General features: G+C 46.8%; 1 protein-coding gene across 2 annotated transcripts in view; it reads right to left on the bottom strand.

Annotated features, from left to right (window-relative positions):
* Positions 1-738: 738 nt before the first annotated feature.
* The window catches only part of stxbp5a (syntaxin binding protein 5a (tomosyn)), a 16,490-nt gene continuing 1,147 nt past the window's right edge, over positions 739-16,081 (bottom strand). The window contains exons 2-12 of one of the 2 annotated variants that reach the window (XM_060041314.1): positions 15,170-15,295; positions 14,197-14,348; positions 12,899-12,961; positions 11,461-11,514; positions 10,173-10,222; positions 8,667-8,949; positions 7,859-8,225; positions 6,282-6,447; positions 5,439-5,550; positions 4,654-4,874; positions 739-4,285 (exon numbers count right to left, since the gene is read on the bottom strand). In XM_060041314.1, the coding sequence (XP_059897297.1) occupies positions 4,244-4,285; positions 4,654-4,874; positions 5,439-5,550; positions 6,282-6,447; positions 7,859-8,225; positions 8,667-8,949; positions 10,173-10,222; positions 11,461-11,514; positions 12,899-12,961; positions 14,197-14,348; positions 15,170-15,295 (1,636 nt within the window). In that variant the 3' untranslated portion in view covers positions 739-4,243. The remainder of the gene's footprint in view (positions 4,286-4,653; positions 4,875-5,438; positions 5,551-6,281; positions 6,448-7,858; positions 8,226-8,666; positions 8,950-10,172; positions 10,223-11,460; positions 11,515-12,898; positions 12,962-14,196; positions 14,349-15,169; positions 15,296-16,081) is intronic. The other variant, XM_060041315.1, reaches the window with a different exon arrangement.

Below are 16,081 nucleotides of genomic sequence, written 5' to 3'. Positions count from 1 at the left end.
GCGCTTTCAAATGAATTCGAACGTTACTTCCCATCCTCCAAAGATCCATGGCGAACGAATGAGTGGATCCGCAACCCATTTGTCAATGTCCTAAATCACTTGTCCTTACAGGAGGAAGATCAAATGATCGAAATAGTTAATGATGGTGGTCTTAAAAGTGTGTTTGAGCAAACCTCTCTGGCAGGTTTTTGGATCAAAACCAAAGCGGAGTAGGCTATCCCGAGATATCCGTAAAGGCGCTGAAAACGTTGCTTCCATTTCCCACCACGTACCTATGCGAGGCCGGGTTTTCGGCAATGACTGCAACTGAAACAAAATTGCGCAATCGATTGGACATTTCAAACACGATAAGGGTGTCACTGTCTTCTATCACCCCCAGATGGAACCTTCTTGTTGCAGGGAAACAAGCACAGGGCTCCCACTGATTAAAATGAATTGTAGCCTATTCTGTGGCCTCACAAACGGGTGTTAAGTTCCCTTACTGACATTTTGTGTTGTGCATGTTTCACATTCTTTTTTAAGAGTTTGTTACCTTCACTGTTCATAAATAACTGGAACTAGTTATTTTAAATGAATGCATGCACAACACTATATGAAAATATCAACAAATTGGCAACCTCTGCGCAACATAACCCGATAAATGGTATATAAATTAGTAGGACCCATGATTATATACTGTCTGTAAGCAGTGTGATAACTACATCCACACAGAGATTAATTAAATAATTCACAAAACAGCACATTTTCCACTTTTATTTTCCATTGCACAGTAATTTCTATCTACAGAATTTCTAAGTTTTATTGTGGCAGCAGATAAAGTCATAAACATCCATGTGAAATTTGCATAAAACTGTACAAGAAAGTTGGCTACAATGAGAAAAAATACTGCAACCCACTGATAATGGTTGAATCTATAGGACAGAACGGATCGGAAAATGGAAAATAGATAGAACTCCCGCTTGTTGTTTCATGAAATGGTAGATCATATCAGATAGGACTACTGCACACCGGCATGAATGAATGACGAACAAGTCACCCTGAACATACAAAATCCTAAAAGAAAAGAAAACGAACAACGTAGGGAAGGAAGAAACGAGACATGACAAGAAACACCAAGAACAAGAAAAAAAAGCAGTTTTTCCTGAAATCATTGTTAATATTCTATTATTTTTTTCGTCCCCGTCTTCTTTGCCTTGAAGGGAAAGCGGGTCTATCCTACATTGACATCCACACTGACAATGCATAGGCCTACTAAACACAGACCGGACCAGATCTGTAGCAGTACAACCACCGGAGGACGAGCTTCTTCTGAGGGAAGGACCCAAGGGAGGAGACAAACCCAACGAAGAGAAAACATACAACAAACTAACGATGAATGATGTAATCAGTGTTTTAAAGCATGTGCGGGGGGAACATGCGGCAGGTCAATTAAAAACAGCAATTCAGAAGTCGTAGTTTTTTTTTCTTTTTTTTTAGCTTTATCCTAACCGTGTGTTGTTTTTCATGATCTTTTTTTTCTTCCTTTTTGTCGAGATACAAACAGATCGGACTAAACACTTGAGACACCCTTGAGAGACAAAGGACATCGACGTTACCCATCACATCTCCAACAAAAGAACAAATAAAAAAAGTACAATTTAAAGTAAAATTAAAAAAGGAAACGCAACGGTGTAATAAAGGATGTACTGTCACTTTAAATAACGGAGAAGTAGAGGTAGCGCGCTCACACGGACACACGAGCCAACGGAAACACGTGGCTTTAACACTCCAGATGAACACCAGAAATACTGTAGGGGCTGTAGGTCTATCCCTGGCTAAAACTATCGCTGGAAGGGCCGCTTCTCTGAATGGTCAGAGCCAGAACAGAGTAACTTTATACCCATGGACGATGTGGACAGCCCTGGGAACGCTGTGAAACAATTGTACATTGAATGCACTCTTACAACAGCATTGAGTCCAGATATTTGCCAACAGCACACCTTGGCCTACTAGTCATAATGCAGATGAATAAGATGTTCACAAAATATAAAAACATCATAAATATCGTTGAATCGAGCGATAGGATAGTAAAATATACTGTCTGGAGTAGGGAGGGATGGAAGTGGAAAGTTTCGGCAGAATGGAACAGAAGCTAACGAAAGTCTTTGGCGTCAGAAAGAATATGGCCATTGTCCCCCTCTGGTGTTGCTTCAGCAACCTTGCAGTGTACTTTCCAGTTGGTCTTAAGATTGTCAAATTATTTACCTATGTACAGGAAAAAGGTATAGGCCCGTTAGACATGGAGAGAGACACGACATTTTGAGCTTTTTTTCTACCAATATGAGAAAATGAAAACAAAACAAACATATTAATCACACAGATTTGCTTTGCACCATAAAAACACTTTCAAAGGACCACTCACACAGTCAATGGGCAGAGAAGAAAAAACATCAGAAAAATCAGTTTCAATATGGATGCCTTTGAAGGACAATTCATCTGTGTGAATAACACTTCTGTATACACACACACACACACACACACACACACACACACACACACACACACACACACACACACACACACACACACACACACACACACACACACACACAAATAGGTTATCTTCCCATTTGCACATGTTATATAATCTCTGTACTGGTGTGGACTCCCATCATAAACCATCATAAAACTCCCATACAACCCAAAATATCTAATTTGGACTTTCCGTGTAGTCAACACTGTGCTTGTGTCAGCATCTACATACATAGACTTGTGTTCACACCATGCCACACAGTGGAAGCTTATGGCATAAGGGTGATGGAGGCAATATATATTATATAGATATCTATTTAATCAGTTCATAAATAAATCTCATTTATACAAGGAACCGTATATGGCTCATGTGACCTTGCCTCAACTTTTATGTTTAAATCCGGAGATCAGATGTTGCCGTGCACTTAAGAGATACATATGTCTTTTATATCCATATACTACTTTTTCCAGCCCTTTTCATGAGAAATTACTTAAGAATGTTTTGACAAAACATAAAAAATACAAACACACATATGTATATATATACTTAGATATATATATATATGTATGTATATATATATATATATATATATACACACATATACATATATATGTATATATATCATTCACTTTTACAATAATATTAAAAATATGATTTTGTTTCTTTTTAAATAATACAGACAAAAAAAGATATCACCAACCAACATGTAATGGGGGAAAGAATACAACTGTTATGAAAATCACGTGAAAAACTTTGCGATACACAAGAGCTTAGAGGATTGAGCAAAATTACAAGCTAACCAATGTTTCAGTGGAGCGAATCTTCCTTCTTTCTCTGCGACACCCTGTATTGAGAAGTAGTCCCTGTGACATCACTTCCTTTTCCTGTCTCCAATAGCGCTTGCTGGGAGGGCGGGCCTTTTCTTCTCACCCTGTATCTCCTTTTCACTTCATTTCCTCAAGCCATCTCAGTCGTTTGTCCCAACCCGGTTGTACGTGGACACAGCGTTGCGCAATGTTATAGATTCATGTAGATATAGTCATGTATATAGATTAGTCTTTTCACTCCATGGTACATTTCCAGAATGTTGTAGTTGTCATTAGTATTTTTTGGAACACCTGCCCCCCGCCAAAAAAACAAACAAAAACAAACAACTGTTGTTCATGTACACCAGCAACAGGACCAGGTCGAGATTCATCCGAACCCAGGTCATCTCGGCAAACTCTAAAACGAAGGCGGAACAAATGTCCCCGAATCTACTCACATGAAAAAGAAAAGACAAAATCGTTCCACTGCTTGTTTCCTCTTGAGGATTATCCACCTCCTCTGTCTTGTCCATTCGTCAGTCCCATCCCAATAATGAGGCAAGGGGCCTGCAATGGGTGTTGTGCTAAGGGTTAGAGAGAGCGAGAGAGAGAGAGAGAGTGTAAGAGAGAGAGCGCGAGAAAGAGAGAGAGAGAGTGAGAGAGAGACAAACAAAATCCCCCGGGGGGTGAGAGAGATGAGAGTTTAGGGTTGAGGGTCATATGAATGGGGTGGAGAGATACAGCAAAGAAAGAGGGAAAGGGAGACAGAGAAAGAGAAAGAGTTTGGAGGTGAGTACCCTCACGTCCACACCCCACATAGGGGGTGGGGGGTTGGGTGCAGATGGAAGGTGATAACAGTTGTGTCCATGGTTTTCTGCTCCCCCCCCCCCCCTCCTCCCCCCTGCCCCCACCATCTTCTGGCACATCAGATCTGGTACCACTTCTTGTCTTTGCACTTCAGCATCATCTGAGGACAGAGAGGGAGAGAGAGGAAGAAAGAATGAGTGAGGGAGTAAAAGAGAGACACGCATTACGAGAAATAGCTTGAGTGCTTTAACCTTCATCATCGAGAATGGTGAAGTCGCTTAACTGGTTGGAGTCTTCAAGATTGTTGTGTTTTTTTTAAACGAAGGAAATGTCATTAAAATGCAAAAGAAAAGTAGCAAGTCTCAAACACAGAGCAATAAAAAGGACGAGGCAAAAGCCCACAAGTGGACAGCGCCTCACGCATATCAACCAAATGTCCCACCACCATCATCATCCCCCTCATCATCATCCTCCTCCTCCTCATCATCCTCATCCTCCTCATCCTCCTCTTCCTCCTCCTCCTCTCACCTCGTGGGCGTGTTTGGAGAAGCCGTCGGCGCTGTTCATCATGAGCGCCGTCCTCTCCTCTAGCTCGCCCAGCTTCTGTCCTCGCTCGTCCAGGGCTATCCTGGCCCGGGCCAGGTCGCCCACGATGCCCGAGGCTGCGCCCTTCATGCCCTCCAGGCCCCCGGGCCCCGGGATGTGCTGGGCCAGGCTCCTGGAGGCCTTCCCGGACGAAATCTCTCCGACTGGGGGGAAGGAACGGAATTAGGAGCAGGGCCACGGAGGAAAGGTCAGACGGCAGACAGGTGCATGACAGACAAGTCTCTGTTACGTCTACCGTGGGTACGAATGATTACATGGACATTTTGGATTGTATGCACGGTAACCGTGGTGCTTTGGCAGGATTTAATGTGTGTATGAGGTGTGTTTCTGTGTGACAAGGTATGGTATGTGTGGGCCTATGTTGTGTGTGTGTGTCTGTGTGTGTGTGTGATGGCATTAATGTCTATGTGTTTGTGTGTGTGTGTATTTGTGTGTGTGTGTGTGTGTGTGAGAGAGAGTGTGTGTGGTGTGTGTGGGCCGATGTTGTTTGTGAGTGTATGTGATATGTAATATGTGTGGGCATTTGTGTGTGTGTGTTTGTGGGCTTGTGTTTAGTGTTTGTGTGTTGTGTGTGTGGGCATTTGTGTGTGTGTGTGTGTGTGTGTGTGTGTGTGTGTGTGTGTGTGTGTGTGTGTGTGTGTGTGTGTGTGTGTGTGTGTGTGGTATGTGTAGGCATTTCTGTGTGTGTGTGTATGCGTGTGACTCACATAGTTCCTCCCGGTCCAGAGACTGTGCGCCGCCTCCAAAGAGCCCTTTAAAGAAGCCTCTGTTGGGGGCCTCTGGTGTCTCCACGGGTGTGAAGAGCTCACCTAACATCTCCTGTAGAGTAGGCACACACACACACACACACACACGTAAGCACACACACACACATTCACAGTGTTCTGAATAACACTTGTGTGATCCACTTTTTTTTTTTACCGTCATGGATTTTCTATAAAAATCGTAATCCAGACAATGAAGTTAAGACTGGATGTATACCAGAAGCAGACAAACTCTTCTCTGACTCGCTGGACTCTGCGGGAGCGGTGAGTCATACGAGTGTGCAATCCGACTGACATTTTGGTCATGAGGCAGACCCTTTAATCAAATAACTGTAATCCAAATACAGTGATCTCAGATACATGTCCTTGATCACCAAGTATGGGGTCAGGTGATTTGTGAATGTGTTGTTTGAACGACGGAGAGAACGGCCTCATCTCCTCTCCCCTCATTCTTCCCTGTAGTGTAACAAACTGGAGATACAGTGAACCACTGTGCAACACGAAGAAGGCTATTCTTGATATCCCGGGCAACATTACAATATGTGATATCGTTTAATCGAATGCGGCCACGAGATTGGTGAAATCAAGCGATTTCAAGCATTGTTTAAATAACTTTAACCCATTACAAGACAGGCGTGTTGGCACGACAGCGTCTACAAGCACACACGCCTTCCTCTCAAGTCGCCGCCCCCAAACGAAGGGCCACCCTGTTTTGTTTCCAAACAGCTTTAGCCACGGACCCCGGGAGGCAGTGGAACAGTGTGCTTTAGAGCGTCGGGGACCGACCTGCAGGTTCTCGCAGGTGTCCTGGCTGTAGGTGATCCTCTGGATCTCGGTGGGGGAGGTGAGGTACATGGCCTGGCCCAGGTTGGTGAAGCAGAAGGTCCTAGCGATGCGCATGTCGGTCAGGGGCAGGTAGTTGACGTCCAGCAGGGGCCTCAGGCCGGGCAGACTAGAGGGGGGGGGGGTGATGACAGTGAGAGATAATTCAACCACCTCTTTTTAGGGTGCTTCAATTCAACGTGACTCCAAGGGGCATCCAGGAGCAGGTGGGGGAGAGGGGGCGCAAGGAAGAAAGGAGTCCTAACGAACTTGTCAATAAAATATCGACAATGGGGTCTTTTCGCTTTTCTACACACACACACACGCGCGCACGCCACGACCAAGGGCAGCTGAACACGTCTGATGGTCACGGGGACCTACAGGCGTCCGTGGTCCGGCCCGCACCCACGCACTCACACCGGGTATTTAAAGCGAGAGAGCAGCCGGTCCTGCCAGACACCCAGATGGGAGGCTGGGCGCAGGCTGCCCCTCTCCTCTGAGGGGAGGGAGGGAGGGAGGGGGGGAGGGAGGGAGGGAGGGAGGGGGGAGGGAGGGGCTGATGCGCCAGCGGCTCAGCTCCAAAATAGACAAGTCATCCAGCGCTGTGTTGGTCTGTGTGTCGTCAGGTGGGTGTGGGTGTGCCGGTTGGCAGAAGGGCCCCACCGTGAAAGTGGTTTGACTTTGCCGATAGACTAGGACACAATCAGGAGTCTCATAAAGGCCGGCACAACCACCTGCCACCATCCCCAACCCCCCCCCCCCCCCACCCCCCCCTACCACCTCCCCAATGCTGGTACCGACCTCCCCCTCATCCACTCCCCCCAGACTCTCTGTTTCTTATCTCCTGATGTCTAGGGCGAGCACCCAACAGGAATATGAAATGACATCATCCCTTCCACCCGCCGCAGACATTCACCTGTGTGTGCCCTTGCGCCCAGACAGGCCTGAGAGCAGACGGCAGGTCTGTGGGGCCTGTTATCATCACATTCATCTACATTCATCCATCTACGTTAGTGATGTCGGCCATTCGGTTCTTCACCCTCATACAGGACCTTGGCACACAGAACGCATTAAATGGAGTAAGCATTTTGGCGAAAAAGTTCAATTAAATTACAGGACGGAACAAATGAGTCCATTTATGAGCTATAAGAATGATGTAATGGTTTGATCAGATCAGTGGTTCCATAAACCCCTCAAGAATGTCAAGGTCATCTCCAGTAATCCCTAATATATATATATATTTATATTATATATATATATATATATATATCCAATTTGGGAATTGAGGAGGATAACCAAGCACGCCAGGGTAATATAATAGCATGCCAGGGATGTAAATGAAATGTACAAAATTCATTTTAGTAAATTAGTTTTGTAAAATAGCATATCCACATATAATGTAGTTTGAGGGTTTTCCACAGACAAAACCCTTACCATGACACCTAGCTGCCCAAGACCCCCACCTCGACAGCCACACACGTAGCCCCTCCGGTCTAGAACCACAGACCTCAACCCACCACCACCACCAGCGCGCCACTCACCTGAGGGTCATGATGTGTCCGTTGGCGCAGAAGACCGCCAGGCACACGCTGTTGCTCATCTGCACCACGTCGGCGCGCAGGATGAAGGAGGCCTCCGTGATGCTGTGCTTGTGCACGCAGTTCTGCGACGGCAGCGACAGCACCTTGGCCTGCTTCTCCGAGCACACCACGGCGTACTGGCTCTCGTTCAGGTCCTGCGAGGCCGACGGCGACACCGACACCGGACGCCGCTTGCGGCCCTTCTCCTCGCCGTCTGACGCCGTCAAGTTGGGCTCGAACCAGGGCTCATGGGGCGGGGGCAGTAGCATGCCCGTCGAGTCAAGGAACGCCATGCGCATGATGCTGCCCTTCACTCGCTCCAGCATCCCTGTCGGGGGGGGGGGGGGAGGAAGAGCAGGGAGACGATTTAGGAACGACGTTCTTTGTGCCGTTTGGATCTACTGGGCTTGAACATTTTGAGTTTTTTTCGGCAGATTTTTGTTCCTTTTTACTGGTTACAACCTCGGACCACATGCCACTGATTATGGGTCTGCTACTCTTCATGCAACAGACCTTGCGCTAGGAACCGGCTGCTCTGTCTCGCTGTCTCGCTGGCCAGGGACACCTGTAGGTCCCCATGGCCGTCAGACATGTTCAGCTGCCCTTGGTCTGGGCGTGCGCTAAGGGAGACTATGCTGGCAAAGATACGTCCGCCGACCGTGCCCTGGTGCTTAAACTAGCAGATCATTCATGGTATGCGCCTGTGTTCATCCTACGATGGCGCCTCTGTGGAAAGGTTAAACCGCCCGTCATCTCCGAAAACACTCACCGCTGGGCGAGGCGATGACGGGCTGCAGTTGCCTCTGTTCGCCAGCGGGGGGTAGCGTGAGCGCCACGGCCAGCACGGTGCCGAGGGAGGTGCCCACGTACAGGCAGGGCGTCAAGGCGCAGTCGCCCTTGCGGACGTAGGTGTCGCAGAAGTGGAAGGAGGAGATGGACTCGCGCGACTCCTTGTCGATGCTGGTGACGCTGGAGGAGCGCGAGCGGCTGAAGGAGTTGTCCCGGTGGTCTAGAGGGTTGGCGCCCCGCGGCGGACATACGGACAGGAGGACAGTGAGACAAAGACAAAGCAAGGTAAAGCGCGAGTACGCCGACGCATGTTGAGTTAGGTTGGGTACAGGAGGGAGTGTGCAATTCTGTTGTGAAATGAGCTAACGTACTGCAAAAAAAACAGTTCATGTGACACCAATCGATGTCCTTCGATCAATAGAAGGACAGTTTTGATCAACCTCTTATTTCTACAGCCCAACAACAATATTTTGGGGAAAGGCAATGAAACTGTTTGAGTTCCATGTCGATATGAGAAAGGAATTCAAAACAAACAGAGGTTACGGCTCTAGGTTTCTATTGGTCAATATTTAAGGCCGCTGCTGGTGTTTGTTTTGAATCTGTGTGACAGATGGAGCTCATGAATTTAAACTTCATTTGGCAAACAGACAAGAAGCCTGGGCAAACAGAGCAGAGCGAGCGACGCCTCCATCTGATTGGTCGGTTTCCATTCAACATGACCAACTGACATGCTTTCTGCCTCAGAAGAACACATCCTAAATGATATTTTCACAACATCTGTTAAGTTTTTATTCAGAACTCAATTAAAGCAGAATAATTTAAGGTGAATTCGCATTTTAATGTTAATTACAATAATAAATGCTCAAGTGTAACAGTTGCAGTCAGTTAAAACCTTTGGCACATATTAAAATGGTTGCTAGTAAGGAAAGAAACATTTTTAGAAGACTGCAGGTTTCTGTGGCTGAAAAAAAACAACCTTTCCCATTTCCAGAGTGAAAAAAAAATGCACTGCCGCAAGATTGAAAAGAATTGATGTACACTATGAAGGGTTTAAAAAGATATAAGGAAACATGAAATAGAGAGCAATAGCCACAGAAGAAAGGGGAAGCTTCATAGTGAGTGATGGTGTGCACACTAAGCTCAGCTGGGCACTGCTATCAACCTACTGTACAGGGAAGCAAGGTCAAAGCCAAGGTTGAATAGGAAATATCAGAGGATCTTCACATATTGTTACTACTTACACATGGGCCTGTTCATCTATTATCCTTCATCTCATAATGTATCTAAATTCAGATTGGAACAGTACAATTAGAAAGATTTGACAATGGCTTCTATTATTTATTAGTTCTATTTCCATCCATTTCATCAAATGATTCAGTATATTTTGGTGTCAAACTATGATTGAATTACCTCTGGTCGAAAAAATGAAAGAAAATTCTGTTGTCAAAAATGATAACAAAAATATTTTATCTTTTTAAGGCTTACCCAAGTCTGGCTTTAGCTCAGTTGGCAAGCTTAATTTCCGTGACATCTTTGCTGGAAGAAAGAGAACATCCCTCTTTACAAACACACGTCTAAGCTTGCACAGGATGCCATGCAACGCTAGCTTGACCAGAGAGAATCTGGTCTCAAAGAACTGCGCACAAAATACTTCACACACGGAAAACACAAATGACAAAAAGCTTGTTGAGACTAGTGGATGTGAAAAGGGGTTGGGGGAGGGAAGGGGGGAGGGTGGGGGTTGTCAGGTGAGCCAAAATGCTTTACACAGGGGAAGGCACTGCAAAGGGATTCAAGGTGTCAACCCTGGAGAATCTCTTCCACATGCTGTGACAGGAAGTTACGGTTAGAGCAACAGTTGTCGCTGAGCGGTAAACAAGACAACCAAAAAGGGCCCCTGAAAAGAGAGGTGTGGTGAGACAAGATGTGGACAGGAGAGAAAGACCCCAACATTCAGGTCATTCCAGAACCCCTCATGCCAAGGGGCGCATGCACCAAGAACAGGAAGAGTGGACAGGAAACAGGAAGTGAGTAGGATGGGAGGACAGGTGAAAGAGAGGCACTGCATACGTAGAAGTACGGTTGATCGAGCGCCGATCATTCAATGAGCTCAGGCTCATTCGCGTACTCTTGTTTCGTGGGGCGCTTAGAAGACGAGCTAGCAGCACCACCACCACCCACCACCACCACCACCACCGACACCACCACCGACACCACCGCCCCCCCACCGCCCCACCAAAATCAAACAAGACTGTCCCGGCTGGGTCCAGTCAGCTCGGTGCTTAACGATTGAGAGACCGTGTCTTCTAGAAAGTAGCGGCCTTGCTCCTCAATGTTATGTGGAGGTGGACAGAGAAACACACGTGGGACATCGTACTGTACTGTATACACACACAAAACAAGGTACTACAGTCACGACAGTCACCGGCAGTAGGGATGGGGCTACCGCAGGTCCGGACAGATGTCAATATTCAGGCACGTCTACAGGGGACATTCGTGCTACGTATGTGTAGCATGCAGTATGCGTTGATTTATTTTGTTAGTCAATTCAAGCGTACAGTTTTGGTGTGTGTGTGTTTGTGTGTCTGCTGGGCGTGCATGTGTGCATGTGTGTGAGTGATTATGTGAATATGCACACGGAAGACAAAGTCGTTGTTTTTTTCTTTTCTTTTTCCCACAGCGAATTAAAAAAAACACACAGACAAACAAACAAGGGGTGACACACGGTCCCGCCTTGAGGGACAGCCTGAGGAAAATCCTCTGGCGAATCTTACCTCCTCTACCACCGCCATTGTAGAACTGCTGTAGATTGCTGTTTGACATCAACACTTTCGAAGGGGGAGAGTAGAGTAGATAGCGGCGTTAGAAACATCCTTAGACTGCACCAAGCAGCCACCATTATCTAGAAGTCCATTGCTATTTTCTCCATTAGGAGGAACAACCAGGCAGGCAGATGCCCCAGATAAAGGCCTGCAGGCGCTGTGTGTGTGTGTGTGTTGGGGGGGGCCCCGATACACAGTGCTTTACTTCTTACAAGCAGTGCACTCATCTGGTTTGTATGGTACATTCCCCCTTTGTGATATCGTGGATCATAAGCGGAACGCATTGCATCGACCAAAGCTGGATCATCAACACTCTTTAGATTCACCTTTACTTTTGCATGTCCTGTTTACAGAGGGGATTATGTACTTTATTCACCGCTCATACATAAAGAAAATCACAGCAAAAAATAATAAGGTCACTCACCGGGAGAAAATAACATTGTGTTCTGTGTATGGACAACAAGTCCAATGAGATGAATATGGGCAAAAACCCTCCACAAGCCCTCTGTTAAAATAAATTACTTTGTGGGTGGAGTCGAGGAGGGCGGGAACAAGGGACTGTTTAATTCATATTGAGTTGGTTCTTTCAGGAAACCAAAGTATTTCATGTTGGTAGGAACATGAACGGTTTGGAATCGAAGCACAATTCAGTCAAAGCCACGAGGAAAGAGATTGCTTGTGATTTTCGGTACCAGGTAACCTTTTCCTGCAAGTTGGCCATACACATGAATTATCTGACAGACATCGAGTGAATGTTTTTTGGGGGAGGGAATATTGGCTGCTTTATAGAAAACTTGCAGCTAGTAATAAACACACAAAAAATTAGCTATGAATATCTCTCTCCAAATTTCGAGACAGATGCTTATCAATGGCAGCCTCCTCCTGGAGGAGCACAGTGAACAAATTATCTGAAATTGGAAGATGTCATCAAATTGAGCAATTTCTCATTCATCTGTGAACAGCTGTAATGAGGATAAATGTGTTTCACGCAATGCGCATCCTAATGCTCTCGCTTACGGATTGTAAACCAAAGAGAAACAGAAGAGGACTTTGTTTTTGTCTGATCTGTTGATTGTTACACAGGAGTGGGAGATACTCATTCATCGTTGATCACTGGGACTGTTCAAAGTCAACAGTTGCGGAATTAAACCCAAACACCACAGTTCCTAACGCTCACACCTAGCACCAATGGGAACCTGACGCGAGTCCTGCCGTCAAGAGACCACCGCTCCTCTTCTCTATCCACTCATTGCAAAGACCAACTGAATCCCGTCTAATCCTCCAATCAAAAATGGGTTGGTCAATTATTGCTAACTGGGCCGTTATCCCTTTGGGCTATAACAAACAAGAACCATGGGTGGTATGCATGTGTCTGTGAAGAACATGTTACCTGAGGTTGGAGACTTGCAGCGGTCTTCTGACGTTGCCGATCCCTCGTTGATGTCGCACAGACCTGACACACACAAGAAGTCAATGTGAAGGACTGCAAGTATGTCCCTCTGTCAGTATTTCTTTACGCATGTGACGACGGGTCTATATGCAAGTGTATGAAAAGTGCGAGAAATGTGTGAGTATTATGGGTGTGTGTGTGAGTGTGTGGGCATAGGTGCATGTGTGTGTGCGTGCGTGTCTGCATGGGTTTGGGTGTGTGTGCCTATTGGTCTGCATGGATGTCAGTGTGTGTGTGTGCATGTGTGTGAGTATATGTTGACGATTAGGAGCTATTTCTGTATTTGTACCCTGTGTATGGTGAGGTACACGCTGATGTGCATGTTGTGTATTTGCATGGGCCGTGATTGTTTTCGACAGTGCTGCGAGGCGGAGAGGCTGGCAGATGCGCTTTACTGCGCAGCGAATCACAGATGGGTGCATGATTACTGCTCACACTCACAAGCTGTGACAGGTAGCTGGTCACAGCATACCACTCACTGACGCCAGGTGCGGTGTCTGTTTGTGTCTTTGTCCATATATATATATATATATCTTAATCTATATATTTTTCACATGTTCATGATAACACACGTTCACACATTGTAAAACATGTTCTGAAAGGTGCTTCATGAATAAAGCTTGTTTGATCATTAATGTGTGATTTTGCGTGTTTGCATGCATGTAGTGTGTTGTGTGTACTATGTATGTGCATTTGAGAGCAGAACGCACTTTACATGCATCGTATGAACATCTTTATTCAAATGGTGGTCAGCCTGCTCATCAAGCCCGTTGGTTGGGTATGGAACGGAACATTGCACAGTCATGCCACTGCGGCATCGGCACTATCAGGTGCAATGCCACCATCTAACACAAGGGGGCAGTGTGTCCATTCCAAATACACCCCTCGCCCTCCCTCTGCTTTCAGTGGGGCTGATCTCATGATGCTGCTAATGCAAGATGCGTGGAAGGAGATGGGTAGGAAAGAGCAGTATGGAATGAGGACGTCTTGATTCTGGGCTTCAGAGCACCAGAGCTAGGCATTAGTCAGTTCAATCCTGATCACGTCATCCTAAATAGCATTAAAAAAAGAATAAAAGGCCAATCCCAAACTAAAGCTATCTTATCTCCTCCCATAGCGAATGACTCAGACAAAAGAACCAGTCGTCGTTTTGAGCATCTAAAAACATAGTTTCTGTTGTCCTTCTGAAGGTCAAACCCAAACATACAGTAGGCAGGCGTGCGGTTTCCTTGGGTTACCTCCGGAGGGCTGGCGCGCCTTGCGGGGCGAGCGCAGCTGCCTCTGGTAGGGGTCGTTGGAGCCGTACAGCTCCACGGTGCCCAGGTTCAGCAGCACCGACCTCTGCACGTAGTCCACCACCGCCAGCCCGTTGCTGTTGCCAAACACCACACTGCGGACGGACCGGACAGCAGGGGGTCACCAGAGACACGCAGACAAACAGACAGACAAACAAAAAGGCTTTGAGGTGTTGATTTTTCATAAGGGGGCACACAGGTTGGGTACAGAGTAAGCAAACTTTTTTTGGCAGGTACAGGCTGGGTTGACCTCGGCGGGAAGCCATCCTGGGATAAAGTGCTACTGCCGGAGAGGACATTTGATCAAACAGGGGGGGGGGGAGGGCCTGGAGCTCTCTGTTGGCTTATTAAAAAATCGGCAACGTCTTAGACAATTGCCAGACAGACACAGCCCTGATGTAGAGGGACGTCATCCAATCCCCCAAGGCCGGTTGTTAAGAATGTCATGTTGACCAAAAGGGTGTGTAGACAGGAGGCACCGCCAGACATCCATCATTGGAGGACATTCTGCCGCTTGTTTGTTTTCAAACAAATATGCTGAAATATATTTATTTTTTCGTCTTTTGAGTCCCTCTCTACCCCAGACAGGGTAAGAATAAATATAAAAAACACTTATATTGCATGTATTGATGGAAAGAAGTGCTGATTTGTGAATTACTTTCTTTGTGCGATTGGAAATTCGCACTCGTTAGCAACAAAGAGTGAAACCTGAATCCTCTGAAGCTGGTAAAACAGAAACAGTAGACATGTTTACATTGAAATAAAAAACCCTGACATGCACATATGGAAAAGAATAAAGGCTGAATTTGTGATTATTTCCTTGTGAGCCTTCCCGAGGGAGGGACCACGGTCCGAAGCTTTGGTTGTGAGAGGGTCTTTAGGGGTCTATAAAGGAGGCAGTAGCGTTGGGACTCACAGGCCATAGGAGGAGTTGAGGGCCAGACTGGTGATCTGCTGGGGGGGCTCTCCGCTCACCCAGACCAGCTGGACCACCAGGTCCACCTGGTACCCAGGAGACTGCTTCAGAGGAGCACTGCGCACCCTGGGAGGGAGGGAGGGAGAGAGAGAGAGAGAGAGAGAGAGAGAGAGAGAGAGAGAGAGAGAGAGAGAGAGAGAGAGAGAGAGAGAGAGAGGAAAAGTGGGGGGTGGAAATACGTTAAAGTTACAAAACACATTTTGTAAGATAAACAGGAAGGTGGGTTGTCGACAGGAAGACATGCAGCAGATGAACCCAGGTCGGAGCGAGGCCGGTTCGCTACAAGGCGTATCAACCACAGGGTTAGCCCGTTAAGTGGGCTGAGCCCACGGAAATAGGAAAGTTGGAGGAGCAGACATGTTTTTATAAGAAAAGTTGAACGCAGCCCCCGGCCCCGAGGCGGGCTATGATTGTAGGTGTGTGTGTCAGAGGGTTTAGGTTATGTGTGTCTGTGTGTCTGAGAGGGTTTATTTTGTGTGTGTGTGTTTGTGTATGTGTGAGAGGGTTTATGCTCTGTGTGTGCGCGTGTGTGTGTGTGGTGTGTGTGTGCGTGTGTGTGTTTGAGAGGGTTTGTCGTGTATGTGTGTGTGAGAGAGAGGGTTTAGGCTGTTTGCGTGTGTGTGTGTGTGTGAGAGTGCTTGAAGGGCTCCCTTCAAGCACCCTCCCTGCTCGGCCAGAGCAGGGAGGCGGTGAGGGAGAGCGCTGGAGGAGGCGGCTGATCCCGTGGGAGGTGCTCCAGGCCAAACGGCAGGGGTGTGTGTGTGTGTGTGTGTGTGTGTGTGTGTGTGTGTGTGTGTGTGTGTGTGTGTGTGTGTGCGTGTGTGTGTGAGTGTTAGTGTTTGTGTACATCGT

This window comes from Gadus macrocephalus, chromosome 21 (assembly GCF_031168955.1).
Source record: "Gadus macrocephalus chromosome 21, ASM3116895v1".
NCBI classification, from domain to species: Eukaryota; Metazoa; Chordata; class Actinopteri; order Gadiformes; family Gadidae; genus Gadus; species Gadus macrocephalus.
This window is presented reverse-complemented; position numbering and strand designations above follow the sequence as displayed.